General features: G+C 42.5%; 1 protein-coding gene across 2 annotated transcripts in view; it reads left to right on the plus strand.

The window, feature by feature from the left end:
- inpp5a (inositol polyphosphate-5-phosphatase A) overlaps nucleotides 1-20,913 on the plus strand; it is a 148,419-nt gene that overhangs the window by 108,464 nt on the left and 19,042 nt on the right. For both annotated transcript variants that reach the window (XM_067609446.1, XM_067609447.1), the window contains exons 9-11: nucleotides 234-318; nucleotides 14,780-14,875; nucleotides 16,467-16,541. In XM_067609446.1, the coding sequence (XP_067465547.1) occupies nucleotides 234-318; nucleotides 14,780-14,875; nucleotides 16,467-16,541 (256 nt within the window). The remainder of the gene's footprint in view (nucleotides 1-233; nucleotides 319-14,779; nucleotides 14,876-16,466; nucleotides 16,542-20,913) is intronic.

Here is a 20,913-nt window from a genome sequence, read left to right on the forward strand (position 1 = left end):
CAGAGGTCAGAGGAACCATCAGATCACATCTGTAACAGTCCTTTAACAACCACTGATAAAGTTTCTACAGATGATGGTTTTCAGATTTTTTCCTGCTATTTGTAATTCATGGTTATAATTCAGGATTATTAGGAATGATGATTTTTTCTGGTGCATTCAGGCTGCCTGTACCCACCAGAGGTTGTGATGGTTGTTTGAAACATTCACTGACAGGTGGTTGTAATGTTTTGCAGGATCACGGACCAGCGGTATGAGAGGGTGCCATATTTTGTCTTTGGGGACTTTAACTTCAGGCTGGACTCAAAGCAGGTTATTGAGGTGAGTGTTTTTGTATTGTATTTGATGAATTGGTAAATGATGAACTAATTGTGTAGATCTGGGTGATATGGGAAATGTGTGCACAGCTGTTTGCTGAAATACTCTATACATATGTAGTTATGTACAATAAAACTGTGTATGTGTGTGTGTGTGAGAGAGAGAGAGTGCAATATAGTAAAAGTGGTTTTAGTAGCTCACTGTCTCTTTAGAGTTATGACTCATTAAATGCTTCACTGTGGCTTGCCCAGCTGTGTTTGCCAACTGAGCCTCCAAGTGCATTGTTATGTTATGGTGCCATTCACTGCTCTTTCTCTCTCCCTTCCTCTCCTGCTCCCTCCCTCTCCTCCTCCTCCCCTCCTTCTCTTGGTGCAAATGAGGCCGGTGAGAGCCAAGGTAGTGCAGTCATTCAGCATTCTCCATGAGGAGATGGGGGTTTAGTGGCATAACAAGTCATAAAGGCCCACCGCAGACAGTGGTGTCCTATGATAACAGAGTGGGAGAGCCACTTGTTGGCCGATCCTCTCCCTCCTCTGCAGCACAATGGCCCTCGAATCAGTGGGCCTGTTCAAGGTGTGGGCATTGTTCATTTCAATCCAGAGCCCCATTCATGGGAGAAGGGAAGAGGAGGGAAGGTTTTCTGAATGGAAGTTTTGCTCAAATGACTTAGGAAGGACTTTGCTGTGTGCAGCACACAAGAAGAAACCTTTTGTAGTTTAGTCATCTGGCCACCAGGGGGGCAGTAAATCACCAGAGGGTCAGCTAAGTGGGATAAACGTCACATGTTTTTACTCAGCAATCTATCAGGAGCATTGATTGATTGCCTCAAAGTTTGTGCAGTACATTTGATTTTGGTTTTGTAATTGGGTTACATTAACTCACTGATCATGTGAACATGCGTCGCTTAGTAGATAATAAATCCAAGTACAGAATCCACAACAGCAGATGTGCAAACACTGGGGCCATTGAGAAGTCAGCTATTGCAATTAAATGTCACCTGGCGCACATTTAGGTTGCCACAGTGATTTTATATCAATGATAGGCTGTTTTATATCTTATCAGCATTTCTGTAACAAAAGACACAGTGTTCTACACATTAAGATATATAAAATGTTACTTGGCTTTATAAGAAAAATGTGTTTTCAATGCCATTACTGGCAAGCAACATGGGTGCATTAAGCTAAAAGGAAAGCATCTAATCAAACAAAGTCAGATGAGATGATTTGGGCATCGTCTGAGCCTATCTGTGTTTATCGTGTGTAGCTAATCTAGATAACTCTCTCCTCATGTTTCCTGTCTTGTCCATGCTGCTCTGTGGTAGGTAAGCACTTACCCTCTCCATGTCTCTACCACTCTGAAATGCTGTTTGAGTGCACCAGGGGTCATGACCCCTTTTCTAGGGATGTGTTAGGCCTGCATCGGTGTGTGTCCATCTCTGCCCCCTCTCCCCGCCACACAGCTCCATTCTTATGCACCTTGGCCCCCATTCACATACACATTCACATCCAGAGCGAATACACACGCACACAAATACACACACACAAACCAATTTGTTAGGCCAAATGAATCTGATTGATTCACCCCATTTAAAGGGGTGTATCAGCAATGCAGGGGGGCTTTTTTGACTCAGGAAGTTAGAGTTGTGGGCTGTCGCATAAAGCACACACACACACACACACCTAGATATTCTCCCTCCAGCTTAATAAGGGTTTCTCAAACATGCTGACCATTTAATGGGAACAACAGAAAAGGTTGATGATGTCATCTGTTCGAAAACACGTCGTTAAAGGGGCAGCACTGCTACATGTAAACCTGTCGAGCGCAGTGGCCAACCTGTCTGATTTAACAGCGGCCTGTGTGTTCACGGCAGGGAGAGCTGTGATGTCACCAATAAACAAATGGGTTGCAACCTCAGTGTGGGGTGTAACTCACAGCCGGGCGGCCATTTTAAGCCCTTTAATGACAATTAATGTCAACAGGACAATTAGTGCACATCCACTGAAGTGCTTAACTGTAGATGGGCTGGTGGTGAATCGATCGTCCATACTTATCCGAAGATTGATTCAGACACAGAGAGACTGACTCTCATTCTCACTGTGAGTCTCATTTCTTGCTTTTCTCACTGTTCCCTCTCTACATTAAATCGATAGGAATTTTGCAAAGGGACCAAAATTGCCATGCAGATGAATGGATACTTTCACTCTGTTAAGTGGATGAAATGATTGCAAAATTAAACTACTTGCCTTTTGATCTGTAGAACACCCAAGACAACCCTCAAGCACCCATGTGTATCTTTAGGCCCCACTTTGAGAGTCACTGGGTCAGAAAATACTCCAGGACATTTCTCTACAGCTGCACGCTACACCACTTCTCTTCTTCTCTGTTTCTGGTCCATTGTGGGTGACTAGACTGTGGACAACCACTAGCCACTTCCCTGTCACCCATCCTGCCTTGTGGGTGGGTGTATGAGACAAGGGGTATTTTAGGATGTATCCATGTGTGTACAAAAAAAGGAGGTGGGTTTGGAAGGGGGTGGGTTTGTTATTGTCACAGGGCAAATTCCAGGTGGCAAATTCCTGGCATGCTTGTGCGGCAGGATCAGTAACCAAAGGCCTGCGGCAGCCCCCCTCTTGCCCAGCCCGGGCAACCCCATTAATTGTGTCCGACAGAGGGAATTGGTTTCAATTGACCCCCATTCAGCGGCCCTTTGACTGGCAGACAAAGGACACAGCCACGTGGAGACTAATGCTAGGGCTGAGCAGCCTGGAGGTGGTCCAGTCCCCACCAACCTTCCTCTCCTCTCCCATGAGTCTGATCATGCTTTGGCTTGATCACGCTTTGCATCGGTGCTGATGAAACGGAGAACAGCAAAGGAAGGGTTTTGATGTCTGGCAAATCAGATACCCCACAGCCTACTTGTTGATGTGCTGCCCGTGAATTCTTTTAATCCTTCATGTAAAAGCCACAACCTAGCACCTGAGACCCGATACCTAAGTTTGTGAGGAGTGCCCAAATACCGTTGGCATCCCTAAGGTCACCTGTGTGAGTGTGAAACAGGTCAAATCTGACCTGGAATGGATTATGCTGAATTATACCCCTCTCATTTCCAATCTCTGTATATGACATGGAAGAGCTGTGTTCAACTCATGTTCAATACTAGATATGTTGCTCACAGGGAAACAGTTGATCAGCTCTTGATTATTTAGGACCTGGGTGGTATGCTGTAGTTCCATACACATTACTGCTTAACTGGAAATTGCACCAAATCTTATAATTTTGTGTTAAACAGGTTGTCGACATCGCAATTTTGGAGAACTTTAATATGGACAATCAGGTGTAATAATTTCTTCTCTTTATTTGGTCACCTTATAAAATGGTAGTGAAAAATCTGCAGCTCTATAATCATCTTTACAGTCAACAAGAATTATGTATAAGTGGGACGAAGGATCGGGATCCCATCGCAAATGTTGAGGGCAAATGTTACAATAATGGAGATGGGAGTGCACAGTGAGCATATTCACTAAGAATCGTACGATCATAAATATGCATCTAAATGCACATCCTTCCTGAACTCTGCTGCTCTAACGGCTGCCTTGTAACTGCTACAATTGGAATCAGCATTTACAATTTACTGATTAACATTTTTATACATTTGAATTACCACTTCCTCAAGCTGCAGCTGTTTTTTTTTCCTTGTAAAGACATTTAATAAACCTAATTTCCACAGTTCACATCCTCATATGAACTTTTACAGTTGTGATGTGGCAGATGTCAGTAAACAACATTGTTGTATTTAGAAGTGATCAGAACCTCAGGGCCAGCAGACAGGAGGATGGTGAATCTGTTGGAGCAGGCAGTAATGGTCATGAATCCTGCAGGATCAGACAGGGCATTCAAAGTGCAAAACACTAGTCATTTACAATATGTATCATGTTTGTACTGTAGTAACAGTAAGGTTACAATAGTAATCCTATAATAAACCCTTAAATAATCTTACTATCGAAATCCATGCTCACCCTTTCTTACTGCAGCTGAGCAGTGTCAGACCCCACGTTGGGAGCTTAGTCATGGAGGCAGGTCAGATAACCCTTGTTGACCCACTCACACAAACAGCGAACACAGGTTTTCCTTGGGTCCGTGCTTCAGTCAATGGGTGGTATACAGTGTATAGCAGTGTGTTAGAGTGTGTCTATCCCTCGAGCCAGTGGCCAGTAGTCATGAATCAGCAGTGTCGATGACAGGCTCAGGGCTCCGTGCCTGGACTCCTAGTATATTTAAAATCCCTCCTAATTAAACTTAATAGAATGTAAATTTAATATCTGCAGAGATTGTGTGCTGCTGGCCAGCATGCTCCAATTTAAGGATTGATTGAGGCCAGCGGGAAGGTTAATTGCTGACTTGATCTACTGTCCCCGTGACATGGCGTGGGGCTGTTTTAATTGGGCCTGATCTGCTGCTACATAGACAGATTTCATTAGGCTAGCTGGCCTTTCACAGACTGGAGAGAGTTTTGAATCAGCACCCCCTGTCTGCGTCTGCTGGAAGTGCAGAGGGCTGGACCAGGCATCAATCTTCCTTCCTTTGTCCTGTGTCCTTTCTCTCGCTTGAGCAGCATGAAATTAAAGGTGGGGCCCTAGACTAGCCCCTCTCCTAATGAATGCTGTAAAATGCTCAGTAATGACAGGCCAGCATGATAGATCATTTATTTTTCACACAGCGAAATCACTCAATACAAACGCCCATGACAGTGAAGATTTTTTTTAGCAGACATGTTTAAGACAAATCTTGTCATGAATGCCATCTTCTCTGTATTTATGTTTATTGCTGCATGTATGTACACAAGGCTCTAGATGGATGTGCCTCTCTATTTTTGTAAATTTATGTTCTTCTATTTGTAGAAGCTAAACTTGCATTTTGGTAGAAATACTATTGCCTTAATCAAGTCTGAAGAATCAGTACTTGATTGACTAAGTATCTTGGAGAACCATGTTTAGCTACAATTTTTTTTAATAATTGGACATTTATACTGTAGTGGAAGGAAAGTACAGGCTACAGACCTACAGTCATTGTGTTGCCCCTCTTGTTGCAACCAACAAGAGTTCATTAGATAGTTGATGGCCATTGTCCTAGTTGCTGAACCTAGTCTGGGTAAATAATTTGCACCAGTAAAGGGTAAACAATTTTCCCTTTTTAGCCCGACTTTGACTAGCATGTGTGTATCTTGCTAGCTATAAATCAAAAGGCAGCCAGTGTAATTAAGTGTACACTACATTAGTCAGGCTAATTAATTTTGGGGGCCATCCATCCATTAACCAGCGGGCCAGCACTGATTGGGCCTCTGTTCTGTGGAACCCCTGACACTAGGGACTGCATCCCTCCTTGGCTGCCCTCAGTTTTCCTAGATAACACTTATGCATTTACACCCACAGTTACAGATGTATACATTTACACATTACAGGCCTCATGTAGTTAATAAGATTTAGACTAAAAAGGGAAGACTTTATTACAATAAATTTGACAGTTTCTATGTCACAGTGCACAAGGATGGTATTATAACAATTCTCTTTTCTTCTTTACTTCAGTCCCAAATATAGTGTCAGCAAGCTGGACATACTGAGAGGAGTGTTGTATTTTACTATTTTATTGCCAGACCTGGGCCAAATTCTATTTGCAAATCCTTTACATGGTTTGTTGGAGCCCACTAAATCAATATAATTCTCTGTGAAAGACAACTAACCTGACACTGCCTCAATTGTCCTGATGCAGGAAACTCCACCCATTTAGTGTACCATGTAAGTTAAAACAGAGTTATTAGCACCTGCTATTTGACCCATGTCTGTTGATAGCCTTACAGGTGAAGCCTATGATGGAGATGTTTCCTTAGAATACAATAAAGGCTTATTATCTGCCTAGAAGAGTCCAATCTATCACAATGAGGGCCCATTATATCACAGATAACCCATCTGGATATAGAGGGAGACTATTCCCTCTAGACAACAGCCCCTGTTATCTCTCTCTTCTCTCTGTTTGCTTTTCAGCTGCGCTGAAGACACAGAGGAAAAAAGAGTTCAGCTATGAGGGCGTAACTTGAGCGATGCAGCTTTGATGGGAGCGCTGTCCATATAATTAAAACGCTGGCAAATGAAGAACAAGCAGTGGCTTCTGTTGGTCCTGCTCATTAACAACAGGCCGTTTGAGCCCGGCGCCAGCCATGCTATTGCCATTGTGTACTTGGAGGTGGGGGGGCACTGTGACTGGCAGCTGGGAACACCATGCCAACAGCGGGATGGCGTGATCAACCAAGCCAAGGATGAGCGCAGAGCCTGGCACTAACAGGGCCTGGGAGGGCGCGTTGCCTTGTAGGCCCCTGGGGTTGGCCCCGGTCAGGGATGTAACCTGAGTTACCCTTCAATCATTCACTGCTGCCGCCAATGTAGAGATCTCTCTTTTAACTTGCTGCTGCACTACTGGTGCACTGTCACCTCTTCTCTCTGAATATTTCATTTAAAGAAAGTCAGAGAGTAGAGGAAATTTTTGGGTAACCAGTTGTTTGACAGCCACGGCTTGCAGAACATTGATTTTATTGCTGTATATAACATCCAAGAAAGAATTGTCAGCTGTGCTGCTAATACACAATGCACAATGAATTCTGCTGAAAGTGATCATTTTAAGTAATTCAAAATCCTGTCGTCCACATTTAGACACAATTTATATCCCCAAACTGCCCTGAAATACACTCATTCTCCTGTTGTTCTTCCTCACTATCCCAAACATATTCACTTGCACATTCGTTTGATTATTAATTTTCTCCTTTACTTTGTCCTGTCATGTTGCCGTTCCCTGTTAATAATCCACCACCTTTAAACAATGTAATCTATAAATCACAATTAATCAACTTCGGCTTCCAGCTCAGTTTTTTTTTTGTAGCTTTATTGATGGTTTGTCTTTTCTTCTGTTAGTCAAAATGCACCCACGCCTTTGAAATCACAAGGAGGAACAGCCACCAGTTAACAGTGATGCTATTATTTAGTCCAGATGAAATGTGGCATAAACTGTGAAGGATAGGAATCTCTTTGTGCCTGGCACATAGTGTCCAACTTGTGTGATGTCAGTCTATTTTTGACTAATGCAGTCCTCAGCCTTTGTGAAGCACAGCACAATAATTGTTTTTTCTCTCTCTGAAGGTTGGAGAGTTTGCCAAGATAACACATGTTGTCTCTGGGAGTTGTGCACAAACATGCACAGACACTGTCTCCATTGCTATTTCCAGAATTATAATCATTATAGTTAGTTCTAATGCATATGCAAAGCAGCAGTCTCTTTAAGTATGGCTGCGCATGGCTGCCCATTCAACAAGTCAGTCACAGTTCCTATTCAAATTAGGCAATGCCTTTAATTCATGGTGTTTATTTGCTTTGGTTCAGTCCACAGCAAAATTAAAAAGGACAACATATCAGTGATGATACAATGTAATGTTCTGTTGTTCTTCAGGAGGCCATTGTGACAGTAGAAGTGATAGGATTATTGAAACAACTTGGCCTCCAGGTTTCCCAGTGTGAATCTTTACTGTCAGCAGCAGAGTGATGTTCCTACAGAATGGCTCATTGTAACACAGCTGTAAACCCAGTGTTGGCACCATGGGCTTTTAAACAACTCTGCCCACTGACATTAAAAGTCACCGGGCTCCATTCACATCCGCACACAAATATCCCATCATATTTAAGAGGGCCCATTAAGGGCCACATTGAGAATTCATGGGCCTTTCTCTCAGTCCCCCTTGTGTGATTTATCTGTGACGGCCATATTGCCGGGCCCTTTCAGAAGGAGTGGCTCCTGTTTTTGTCTTAGAGGAGACCCAAAACAATGCATTTCAGGCCCATTTCTCCGACAGGGCCTCCTCTTTCAGGGGGCCAAGAGAGCCGGGGCTGGCCTAACATCTGTTTGTGTCCAGAGCCAGGCGGGACCGGAGCACAGCGTGCCTCAGTGGCCCCCTTCTCCTCTCCCTGGGGGTCTTTGTTCCCGATTTCATGCTATCAGAGCGGCAGCATGTTTTCCTGCGCAGAGCTGTCAGGGGCATAAAAGGCCCTGAGTGGGGTCACATCAAGAGGGATGGGCATGAAAAATTGGTAAAATGTATCACAAAGCCCACCCACTAGATGGTTGCCTAGCGCCCTGTGGTGGGGTGTCAAGACCCCTCCTCCTCCCCTCAGTACCTTCCTCTTTCCCCTTTCCTTGGCTGAATTACACCTCTCTCTCTCACCCTGGTGGACAAGCACATCATTTAGATGAAATGGTGCAAACAAATTAAAGGGTGGTGCTCCAAATGAATCAATGTTCTTTGTGAATGAGGAGGGTTTTGTGCCTCACTTGGGTCTTCTCCTCCCAGTACACACTAGAAGGAAGATGGTTGGTCACCTGCCTGCCTGAAAAAGCCATCAACTGTTTTGGTAATTCTCTCTGGTTTTCTCTGGATTTGATCAGTGTTTATGGAGTGAATCCTAGATTAAGTTGGAAATTTCTAACAAGCGAAGGAATCTCTGTTACATATTTGATGTTCATCCAACCACGCTTCCTTTTTACAAGGGACAGAATTAGACTTTCATTAATTGTCCGGTCCTGATCTTTATCGAATTCCAGAGTAATGAACTCAGCAGAGTCTGCATTCTTATTGGACAGTCACTAATCACCAATCACTGATTGGGTTTTCGATATTCTGTAATTGACTCAACAACGACAGATTACCTCACTGTCTGTTTCCTTTAATTGATTCCTAGCGAGAGCTACGGTGGAATAGGTAAATGAGAGTGCAATGTTTTTAGGTGCTTAGTAAGTGTTTATACTCTATCAATAGCACTTCGGTTGGCTATATTTAAATGTGCTTCAATGATTGCTTCACGGTTGGATGTGAATTTGTTTTCTCATTAACAGGATAAATGTACTTTTTAAGTCTAGGGTGTTAAAAAGAAAACATGAATTGCAGTAGCGCTGCTGGCTACTCCTTCAGATCACAAAGCTCCCTTTCAGAAACATTACAACTGCAGCTAACAACATTCAAATGAATGCCACATTAAGATGGCTATTGAGCAATCTGAGTGTGTATGACCTTATTGAGAGGTTAAGAGAACCTGGTACGTTAAACAGTCTTGCAGACATCTGCCGCAGTTGGTTTCAAAGTGCAGATTAAAAGTGGCAGGGGAGGTATCTCAGATTAAATCTCTCATTAGGTTTTCTTTGTATAGGTGGCAGTAATGTGTCAAGAGCCCGGCCTGAGACAATGTCCTCCTCTTACTGGGACTAATACGCCTCAGGAGAACCCACCCTCCTTTTACTGCCACTACTTTACACAGAGAAACAGTCACAATGAAGCATCTGGTGGCCTTTTCCTGTGTAGAAGGCTTTTCCATGGCCATTGTGCTTGCTAGTGTGTATGTGTGAGAGAAAGAGACAGAGAGATCAGGAGGCTTAGTACATTTCTCTGACTTCAGTAGTCTTATAGGACATGTTTAAGTTAGCATGTTTCTGTTAGTGTAAGGCTTTACTCAAAATGTGTGGATATAATTTCAGAATATTTGCTCCCAGCTTCGAGTGTGAGTTTGGGTGGGTGGGCAAGTGCGTGCTCGTGCATCTCTCTCTCTCTCTGTGTGTGTGTGTGTGTGTGTGTGTGTGTGTAACCCCCCAGTAGTGGGAGGTCGCCGGGGTCAAAGTGATGAATTTTTATAGGCCTGTTCCCTGTGTTTCAGCCCTGTCCCTTTCTCTGCGCGCTGCACTGCCTCTCAAAGACAACCATGCAGGGCAATTTGTCCTGCGGGGCCCTGCAGAATGGGCCAGCAGAGAAGTTAAATACCAGGGGGGAACACACACACACTCACACAAAACATACACATACATTCAGTTTCTCTCTCACACGCACACACCCCTCCGTCCTGTTGTCCTGAATGATTTGTGGCCTGTCCATTATCCATTCCAAGGGGACAAATGCTTTTGGCCAGTTTCTGAAGGTAAAGCCAGAATGGCAGCCCTCAATGCGTGCCATTGTTTTTAGAGAAGTTTCCCAGATGTTATAATGCACAAGATAAATAGGGCACATTATCACTACCTCGCACGCCCTCTTACCTCTCCAAGCTCATTTTTGGCGAGGGCGTGGCAGGTTAGGAGACCTCCTACAACGCACACACTGCCATCAACCCTCAGCGTCAGCTCTCTCACACAGCCCAATGGGTTCATGGGAAGGGTTGAGAGTTTGTGTGAGTGTTACTTGCTGTTAGGGGTGACACAGGCCAGGTTTACTAGGGTCAACTGCTGACCAGTGGGTCACACATAGGCTAACTTGGCGGGTGATTACGTGTCTACTGTCACCTCTCCTCCATGTTGAATCCCCATCCTCTTCTGTTTGTCAATGATTAATCCAGCGTGTTTGGAAGCATTAAATTAGCCGGCCACAGGGAGAGAGGAGTGGATAACTCTGGCTTGTGTCCAGTCAGATCAGGTGGGGAGGGTCACAGCTGATTTACTGGCTTTCCTGTGTAATAGCTGGCAGGAAAGCAAGAGGCCAAATTTGTTGTTGCCTACTTTGGATGCCCCCTTCTACCCCACTCGCGCAGATGTCGCAATCACGCATGTGGGATGGGTGTGATGAACGGTGGCGATCGGAAGAAAAGTGATCGGAGTGCTAAGCAATTCATGCTGAACCTGCCAGCCCCGCTGGCACACCTTAACTCAGCTGGCAGCCTCACTTTGCGTGGCAGTGAGAAAATAATGGTGCATTCTGACAATGCCACTGCCCCTGCTGACACAAAGGGGAGCCCCTGTCCCCTGCCTCTGGTAATGAAGAATGAATAGTTAGCTCATTGTCCACTCATCCTCTGTCTCTCTCTGCACAGTCTCATACAGTGCTCTCTCTACCTAATTGAGGTTTAATCACTGAGTTCTAAATGCACTCAATGGATTATTATATGGGGTGGAATGACAGTTTAATGAATAGTGTTAAATCATTGTATTGGACTGGAATTAAAAAGTTAAAATTAATTGTACACTGGCTAGTATGTCACAAATTTCTGCTACTAAAATTCTATTAACCAGACTTACATTTCAACATTACTGTGTCTTCATCAGAGTCAGTATGACAAAATTAGCATAAAGCAAATACTGATATAGTCAACTTAGAATGCTGTAGGTGTACATTTGTCATTAGATAGTAACTCTAACAGGCCAGAGCTGCCAGAACCATTGTCCAAGTGCCACAAGCCATACACCATAATGAAATAAGAGTCACAACAATACAAACAAATCTTAAATCAAGTGCAAAAGTACAGAAAGTGCCAATACACTAGTCTTTTTTCCCTCTGAAGTTTGCACCTGATTCAGCACATTGCTGGCAAATTCACAGAGAACCCCTTTTTATCTGTTGACCAACTTTGTGTTGGGCAAAAAAAATGCAGATCAAAATGCCAGACCTGCATCTCCAAGAATCGAGGGTGAAGGTTTTAATGTTCTAATGAAATGCTAAAAAAAATTGGCCTTCGCAGTGTGAGACCAATTTTTCAATATAATCTTCTCTGTGTCTGCATCCCATCAGAGTAGAGCCTGCTGCTTTTGCATTGTCAGGAATGTCATGGTGTTGTGGGTGGGTTTCTTAGTGTTTAAGTTGGGCACAGTGGATTGCCTCCATCTGTTGGCAGGACTGGAGACAGAAGGCTTGGTTGTGTGTGTGTCTTTGGTCTTTGAAGTGGCACAGATTGCTTTAACCTCTCTTCTAAGGAGAGCAGCTGGAATAGAGAGCTCCTTTAAACAGCCGCTTCCTCCTCCGACAGTCATGAGATTATCCTCCATTGATGCACAAAGCCAGCGCCTTCCTCGGCAACCTCTCATCCCAGCCCCCCGGCCTCTGGCCCTGTACAAACACTCAGTGTTGACCTGTGACCCATAATGCAGAGATGTAATGCCAAGTCACTTTGCAGGATCCGTTAAAGAGCCCAGAGGAGTGAAGACATCCTTACTGTCCCCTGGACTATAGCTGCTTTTCATGACAGCTGTCCGTTAGTGTTTTCCCATTGGCTGTCTTCCTCTCTCCCTCCCTCAGACTAATTGGCATGTATCAAATAAGGAGGCAATTGCAGTCAAATGAATTATGGTAATATCATTTAGGGTGGTCAGTGAGAGCGTGTCTACATGTAATGTGCTTAGGAGGAAGGAGCTTTGAAGGCTTGCATGAAGAAGAAGAGATTTGTTCAGAGATTCTGCACAAGCACCTGGGTTCTGCTGGCAATAGGAAGGAGACATCACTGCATTGATATGGCCTTAAGTGACAGCATGGGGTTCTCATTTGCCCCATCTTGGTGTTTGGTGGGCAGATCTTATGACAGAGGCACTGGGATGAGCAAGGGCTGAGGCTGGAATCTGTGTTGGATGAGGGGGATGTTTTTTCACAGAGGACGACAGTAGGAGAGCTGTGATCAATCAGTGCAATCAGCCACCACCAACCATTCTGACACACTGATTGGTCAGTCAATGAACTTATGAATGGATCAATCAGTCACATCACAGCATTCACTGCATGCAAAGGTCCAACCCAGGATACCTACAGTAAAGGACTGACCACATGAGTGGTGACCTGCTACACTCTTTAATAGTTTTGAAATAAAAATGAATAAAAACATGTTCGTTTACACTGTGGATATACGTATGTAACACACACCTCAAATAAATCAGGTGTCTTCAGCTTCTGTGCTTTGTTACTCTTGCCAAAAGGCCAAATGTAAAATCGGCAGTTGGAATCATTAGTTTCACTAAAGCTAAAATAGTTTAATTCACCCAGGAATCTAAAATGTCACCATTCTGGGAAAAGCCATTCTCCTACAAGGTAAGACAGCATTAGCTAATTGTCTTTTTTTCTTACTGAGCTGACATTTGGCACAAGGTGTAGCTAACGTGAATGCAAAACCTGCAGACCAATTATCTCACTGGGAAATATGTCATTCCACTATTCTCTAAGAAGAAACCTATATGTATCGTCCCCTCTGTTCATATCTACACTCATTTACATGTGATTGGTCGATGTACCACTGCCAAATGTTGAGGACATGTTCCTGTTTCGTGATGACCGCTCTTTGATTCGAGCCTCGCTTACTGGATTATCAAAATTATTTGAACATGAATGGAGGGGCTATTTCTGTGCTTTAAATATTGATGCTTTTTGTGCCAGTAAGCAGTGTGAGCTTCTGGCTTCGGCGGTAACTATGAAGTGGCCAGGGATTTCTGCTTGACTGATTTTTGGATTTGCAAAGCGGGCGACAGAAGGGGCTCGCTTGGAAGAATTACAAGACCCTGATGCTTTTAGAATCCAAAACCACTAAGGTCCATTTTAAAATATTTTTTTAATATGTCAAACTCACAACCTTCACTAGACTTTCCAGAGTCTTGTAGTTTTTGCTATTAATATCTAAAATGTACTGAACATTTTGAGCAGAAATGATACTAGGTTCACATAATGTGCATTGGGTACTAATCAGAGATGGTAAAAAAGTACTTTCTGTGGTTGTCTTTGCTAGCTGTGGCTACAATGACTTTTTGACAGGGAAAGTATCTCTTGCCCCTCTCACTAGCTCCTTCCTTGGCCTATTCATTGCACAAAGCTGCTTAAGCGCACTTAAGCGCATTAGCATTTGGCTGCCAGGGGACCATATTGACCCTGCATTTGGATGGCCTAAATGAGTGAAAGATGGAGCGATTTGTTAGGGCTTTAGAAAGTTGCTTTTGGGGAAGGGGGGGTGAGCATGAAGAAATGGATTTGAGGCAGTGGGGGGAAGTTGTTCCACTTTCTCTCAGGGCATGGTGTTTGTTCTAATCTGGTGTGCCGTTTCTTCGTGGCCGAAGCAGGACTGATTTGTGACATTTCAGTCTAAAGGGCCTTTTTCTGCCTGCTATATTGGCTTGACCCGATTATCTAATCTGTGCTTTGAATTTCAATCAGGTCACCCAGTCTCTGCCGTGTGGTATGGGAACCACTGGCTGAGGGATTACCTCATTCAACTGTCTTCAAACACAGATGGTCGAATGTTTAACTAATTGTTAAAAGAGTCCACAAAGGGGAATTTAACCATGCACACAGTCCATGGGGTCAGTACATAGACCCAAATAAAGAGAAGGGACAGTGAGCTGGTTGTTTGTGGGACGGTTCTTTAAAAATCATTCAGATGCATCACAGGATTGTGCATAGTGTTGGGTACCAGGACTGCAGTAAAAGTGTGGCCGCAGAGCATAAATGTTACTGTAGAAAGTGTATGTGTGCGTGTGTGTTTTTATGATGTGTGGGTGACAGCCACAGTTATCCATTTTATTCACTTCTTTCTTTTTTCTTATGAACACATGAAGTGCATACATTTCTCGTGGGGGGTATACCTTTACCTTCCTCTCCTGCTTCTTTGTCTCTTTGTGATGATTCATTTTCTTCCTCTCTCACCTCCAGAGTCTCTGCTCCACTGCCACCATGCAGACAGTCAGAACCGCCGACACCAATGAAGTCGACAAGCTAATATTCCGAGAAAGTGATAATGACCGAAAGGTAAACTGCCTGTCAAAATATTGACTTGTCATAACCTTATTAAAATGAACATAGATTTGAAAAGAAACTTAAATAATATTGTCATCCTAACACTGTTTTGTTGAATTTCAATAAAATCAAATTTGTCTTAAAGGGATAGTTTGGATTTTTTGAAGTGGGGTTGTATAAGATACTTATTCATAGTCAGTGTATTACCTGCAGTAGATGGTGTTCGACACACCCCCCAGTTGGAGAAGCAGGCAGGGGTACCAGCATAAAAGCTAAGCAATGTACTGCTTTGGACGGGGCCAGCAGCAAAACGTAGATCAGCTGTTTGGGTCAGAGAGAGCTGCTGTGGCATAAAAAAATAAGCAGCATGCACAAGAATACATAAGTTCTACGGTTGAGAAAATTTAGTGCCAAAGGAAAGGGCTGTCTGATGGCAAGGTAAAGCGGTGAAAATATTCTAAATATAGCGTAAATGTAAACTGATCATTTTTTTAGGTGGGCCTTTTTTAGGTGGCAAAAATACATTTTGCTGCTGGCGCCATCCATAGCAGTACATTGCTTAGCTTCTTTGCCGATACTCCTGTCTGCTTCTCCAAACCGGGAAGACCCAAATCTACTGCAGGTATTACACTGACTATGGTTAAGTACCTCATACAACCCCACTTCAGAAAATTCTAACTTTCTCTTTAAGGCTGGTCACACCAGAAATTGAGATAGCAAAATGTATCTTCTTTGGGAGCTTGCTAGCGCTAGTTGCTCTTAGGTGAAATTTTTTTTTAGGATTGTATATGATTTAATCACATGACGGGCTGAAGAGGAGGATAAAAGCTCTTTGAGTTAGCTAGCTTGCAACTGTTAGCAAGCTCATTACCTTGGATACTAACAGGACATTAAGTTCACACTTTATTCAAAGGAGAAATTTCTTCCATCAGCTCTTAACTTCTCTAATGTCTCATAATTTCAAAAAAACAAAAAAACTCATCTCTTTTATGGAAAAATTTATATTTTGAGGAGGGTTAAATAAAACTGGATGATGCATCACAGCTAAAAAGCTACAATAACTTCCTCCATTTTGGACTCTCCAGCTCTGTTCCCAGAAAGGTCAGGACTCTCAAGATGGTTGCTAATGGTCAACAGCGATAATTTGTGTGTCAAAGTTAATCAAATTTGAACTAGACACAAAAGATTTCAGTGGACTTTTACTTTTCCCCTGCGTGCAAATCCATTGAATGTAGCTAATCAACTGAAAACAAATGATTTAGCTGTGAAATGTTGCTGTTTTAAATGCTGCTGTGACTAAGCCTTAATGGAAATATGGTTAAAAAATGGAAATATAAATATAATTCCTAAATATATTGATTATTTCACAAACTTCTCATTGTTGTTTCCCTTTAACATACCTGTAACCTCTTTCTGAGACATTACAGGTAGTTTTTACATTCAACATAATGTGGTGTGATGCATCAGTGAAACACATGTAGAGTTAACAGTACTGCTGACCACTGCAGCACACTGCTGTTCATTAGCTCTCTGATTACTAAGCACACTTCACTTTAATATTGATATTAATCAGTCCCCTTTTCCTCTCTTGCTGCTGGTTTAGGTTGTTCTTCAACTTGAAAAGAAGCTTTTTAATTATGTCAACCAGGACGTTTTCCGGGAAAACAATGGGACCTCAGTAAGTCACCTCCTTGGCTTTCTAACCCTTTATATATTCATCCTCTCTCCATCATCTCTCCTCTTCAAGTTATTTATTACTAATTTAATTTGTTTTATTGACTTTATAGACTTTCTTTTTCCACTGCGTAGTAACAATGGCTGCCATTTACTGCATTTCAAACTGATTATCTGTAACTTGGACAGAGCACAAGAATGAAAATCAAAAGATTCTTTGCAGCCACAAGATTTGATTTGAGGTCTTTTATATTTGGATAATGGGCATAGAAAGAGCAGTGTAAAGGAAAAACAAGCACATGTACAAAATATCATTAATGCAGCTGCTGACCTGAGACATGCAGATGCATTGACTGATGCTCTCACATCATTTTGGCCTCATACACACACACACACACACACTTTCTTTGTCCCCACTGAGAGGCCAAATGTCTTTGGAATAACTTTTAAATGAGATTGAGTTTAGATGAGGTGAACATTTAAGTGACTGCAGAAGAAAACACCTGATACACACTTCAACTTTTATATGGCCACATATTACATTAAGTAGTGCAAAGTTGGACCTTGCTAAAAATCCTCCGAAGGACACACACACACACACACACAGACACACACACAAGGTTTTGTCTAATGTGATGTATAACAATGAAGCTTTGATTTTGTGATATTTTGCCTACATGTGCCATGGCATTACATACAGGGTATCTGCAGGTGTTGAAAAGCATTGAATTTAGTTTCCTAAAAAAGGGCTTAGAAGGTATTTAAAGTCTTACATTTTGTTTATGAAAGTTTTACATATTTGTCTTGCCAACCATAGGCAGTAATGTTGGATATGAAATGCTTTTGGGAGACATCAGACATGTATGAACTATAAGTGGGACTGGTTTGACAGTGGATTGTGCTGCAGGAAGCTGTTTAAGCCTTTTTTGCAGTCAGCACCATCAGACATGTCGCAAACAATGTCACTAATGCTACAGAAGCTAGAAGCTCATCACTCACAATGGACAAGTGTCGGTTTTAGCAAAACTTAAATTAATTTATCATTATGAATTGGTTAATTTAACTATTATTTAAAGTAGAGTATTTAAAGCATATCTGGAGGGGATATTTAACTGTAGTGATATTTTTGGAATCTCAGAAAAAGAATGAAAAGAATTTAAAATAAAGTTCTGTGGGTTTAGTAACGCATAGTCACACAATTTCTGTTATATGAACAAGTCAATCTGCTGGACCCATCAGTTGGACATCTGGTTATTTCTTGAGGAGAATAATCAACTAACACGTGTCCTTTTTCCCAAAGAAAAGCATACAAAGCATATACCAGTGATAAAGGTATAAAAGGTACAAAGGACACGCTTCAGCCTTTTAACCAAAGATGGGATTTGGAAGACACAGATGTTGGCAGATATTGACCTTGCACATTGTACTGTATGACATGGAAAAATCATTGAATTTGATCAGCAGAAATGTGTAGGGACCCTGACTGTGCAACAGCAGCTGTAGGTTGCTGGGGCACCCCCCCTCCCCCCCAAATCCACCTCCCTCCCTTCCTCCGTCTCCTCCTCCTCCTCCTCACCAAGCCAGACAAGATGGACGACATAATGGGGGCATCAGAGATAATCTGATGGTCATGGTCTAGTTAAACACACCATGTTATGATCCTTATAAAACAAACTACCTTTCCAAAAGGATAAATGTCCCTCCTCACACTTCTCCACTGGGGAAGGGGAAAGAAAAAAAAAATCCATTGCATCCTTCATCAACTGCAAGACTTGTACCAGCTTGACAGAAATTTAATTCGAGGCAGCTCTTGAAAATAATTATTGTATTTTGAGAGGAGTAATCATTGGCCGGGACATGATTGAATGTGTCCATGCCTATTGACTTTTGCTATGATTAATAGGTTTGTTTAGTCGATATTCCCATCGAAATTGTATAATTAATTATCCCCAGTGCTGTCACGGCGGGACGATGGAGAGCCCTGATGAGTATTTGGGAAGATTAAATTTTCCGGGTGCTCGTGGCGTCAAGGGGCAGCGCGGGGCCTTGCTCCGATGGAGAGATGGGAGGACTGTGGTGTGTGTGTGTGTGTGTGTGTGTGTGTGTGTGTGTGTGTGTGTGTGTGTGTGTGTGTGTGCGCACGCATGCGTACTGTTCATGTTTGTGCTGTGCATCTGTAGATGTGCAATCAGCACACAGTTTCGTCCTATCCTGGAGTACACACAGACACACACCCGGGGGGCCGTCCCCCTCCTCCATCCCCATTGATTTTGTTTCAGTATCTCTTTATTGTAACTTTATCAGTGTGGTGTCGGCAGATGGGGGACTGGGAGAGGAGGGTGTGTTTGTGTACTAGCTGTAGTAAGTGATGAACCTTTCTGTCTGGCCTGCCTCTCCTTGTCATGCTGGCAGCGTCGCCCTCAGCATTACTCAAAAGCCTCGAGACGCTTTAAACATGAGCGGGCCCTGGAAAAAAAAAAAATTAATGCCTCTCCAGCCCAAAGTTGTTTCATATTTTCCCTGTCGGAGCTCTTAAGTGCTAATACAGAAGCCATGCTAAATGAAATGTGACCTTATAGGATTTGTATAAACTGATGCTGCATTGGGTCCCTGGCTGTCTCTTAGTGTCGCTCATCTCTATTCTGAATAGTTGGGGAAAGTATTGATTGCTTACTTAGCCTTATCAGAACAGATAGCATACATGCACACTAGGCTGTATGTACTCTTGGAAAAAGATTAAGTTTTTACAGTCATAGCCTGGTAACTCTAGGTGCAAAAAAAGTCCAAATTAAGCCCTTATTTTGGACATCTGTGTCTTTTTGCTAACATTTTTCTCATCATTGAATCAGAAATCATCTAATTTCATCCCTCTCTGCATAATTTAATAGACATAAAAAATTGAGAGTTCAGCGGTTCAGTGCACTGTAGCTTTGAGTTTTGTTTGCGTTGCCCCCTCTCTGTACCAATCTGCCATCCCCCCGTCAGTGACAGTTTATCGCTTTTCCACACGAAATAATGAAGATCCCATAAAAAGAAGGGAAAATATGGCCGCTGCAATGAAAGCCAAGTGTGAGGTGTAAAAATCAAATTAAATGACCTTTCACCCCAACATTTATTGATGGGTTTTAATGGCAGCAGGTGTTGTCACAGGGGATATTTGACAACGCGTAAATCAAAGCACAATTACAGGTGGTGGACAAGCCGCCAGCACGCCGAGAGGGACGGTTGGGGGGCCAAAGACCTCGTATTCCCTCTTTTTACCCCCCTTAACTTCCTGCTTCTTAACTATCACCCCCACACTGATTTAAGAGGGTGCTGATCATCCAAGCAAAGTCAGAAATTTGAGCCCATGACAGGGTAGTTTTTACCCAGACACTTCTTCATCTTTTTTCTCTTCCGTGATATTGCCGGAGCTGCATCATCTCGCACCACCTCCTCCACAACTCCCAAGGTCATTTCTGGTTGACAAACTACTCCTGGCTTTATAATGTCGGGAGGCCTTGAACCAATATAAGCTGTTTTTTTAAACCACTGACCCGGCAGCGGAGCATTATGCTTAATTGACCTGGGATGAAATGTAGTGTGAAATTTCTGGCCGCAGGGTTTTCCACCCACCTGAATGAATTACTCAACATTCACTTAACACATAGTAGACCAACACAGCCATATGTTGCTCATCTCCTGCTGTTTTAACTGTGTCGAACACTTATAATCTGAGGATTTTTACCTCAAACAGACACACCTGTGAGCATGTAGATGCATGTGTACGTACAGAATATAGTGATACCAACTGGCTTGTTACCAAAATTTTTAAATATCAATATGAGCTTTTGCTATTATACTAATATACTGGATTGTTAAATATCCTCTTGCATGCACTTTCACTTTCCACCATTTCTGTTCCCCATGTTTTATGTCAACCTCACACACTTACACACACACATTATAAATATCCAGTAATAGCCAATATTAGCTTGCTACAGATATATCGGTATTGGTGTATATGTCGGACAATAAATGTGTAGAAATTTCAGTACTGAAATACCAAAGATATGTTTGCAGTAATTCAGAAAGAGTTTGTCCACCAGAGAGTACTGACAAGTTTTTTTTCAAATATAAAATTACAATTCTAACAAAAATAATGTAACGGATCCTTATCAAAAATGTTTGTTGAAAAATTACTGTGTATCGCAACATATTTACCGTATTGGCTGGAATATAAGATGACAAAACAAAATCTAGTTCTGCTGGGAAGGTTTCCCATAGATACTCTTAGTCCAACAATAATCCTCATCTTCAAAGTCTTTTCTCTTGTAAAAAATGTGACATTGATTACTTTCATTAAAGCAGAAAGTAAATCCCACATTTATGTAGCT

The sequence above is a fragment of the Thunnus thynnus genome, chromosome 14 (genome assembly GCF_963924715.1).
Source record: "Thunnus thynnus chromosome 14, fThuThy2.1, whole genome shotgun sequence".
Taxonomy (NCBI): Eukaryota; Metazoa; Chordata; class Actinopteri; order Scombriformes; family Scombridae; genus Thunnus; species Thunnus thynnus.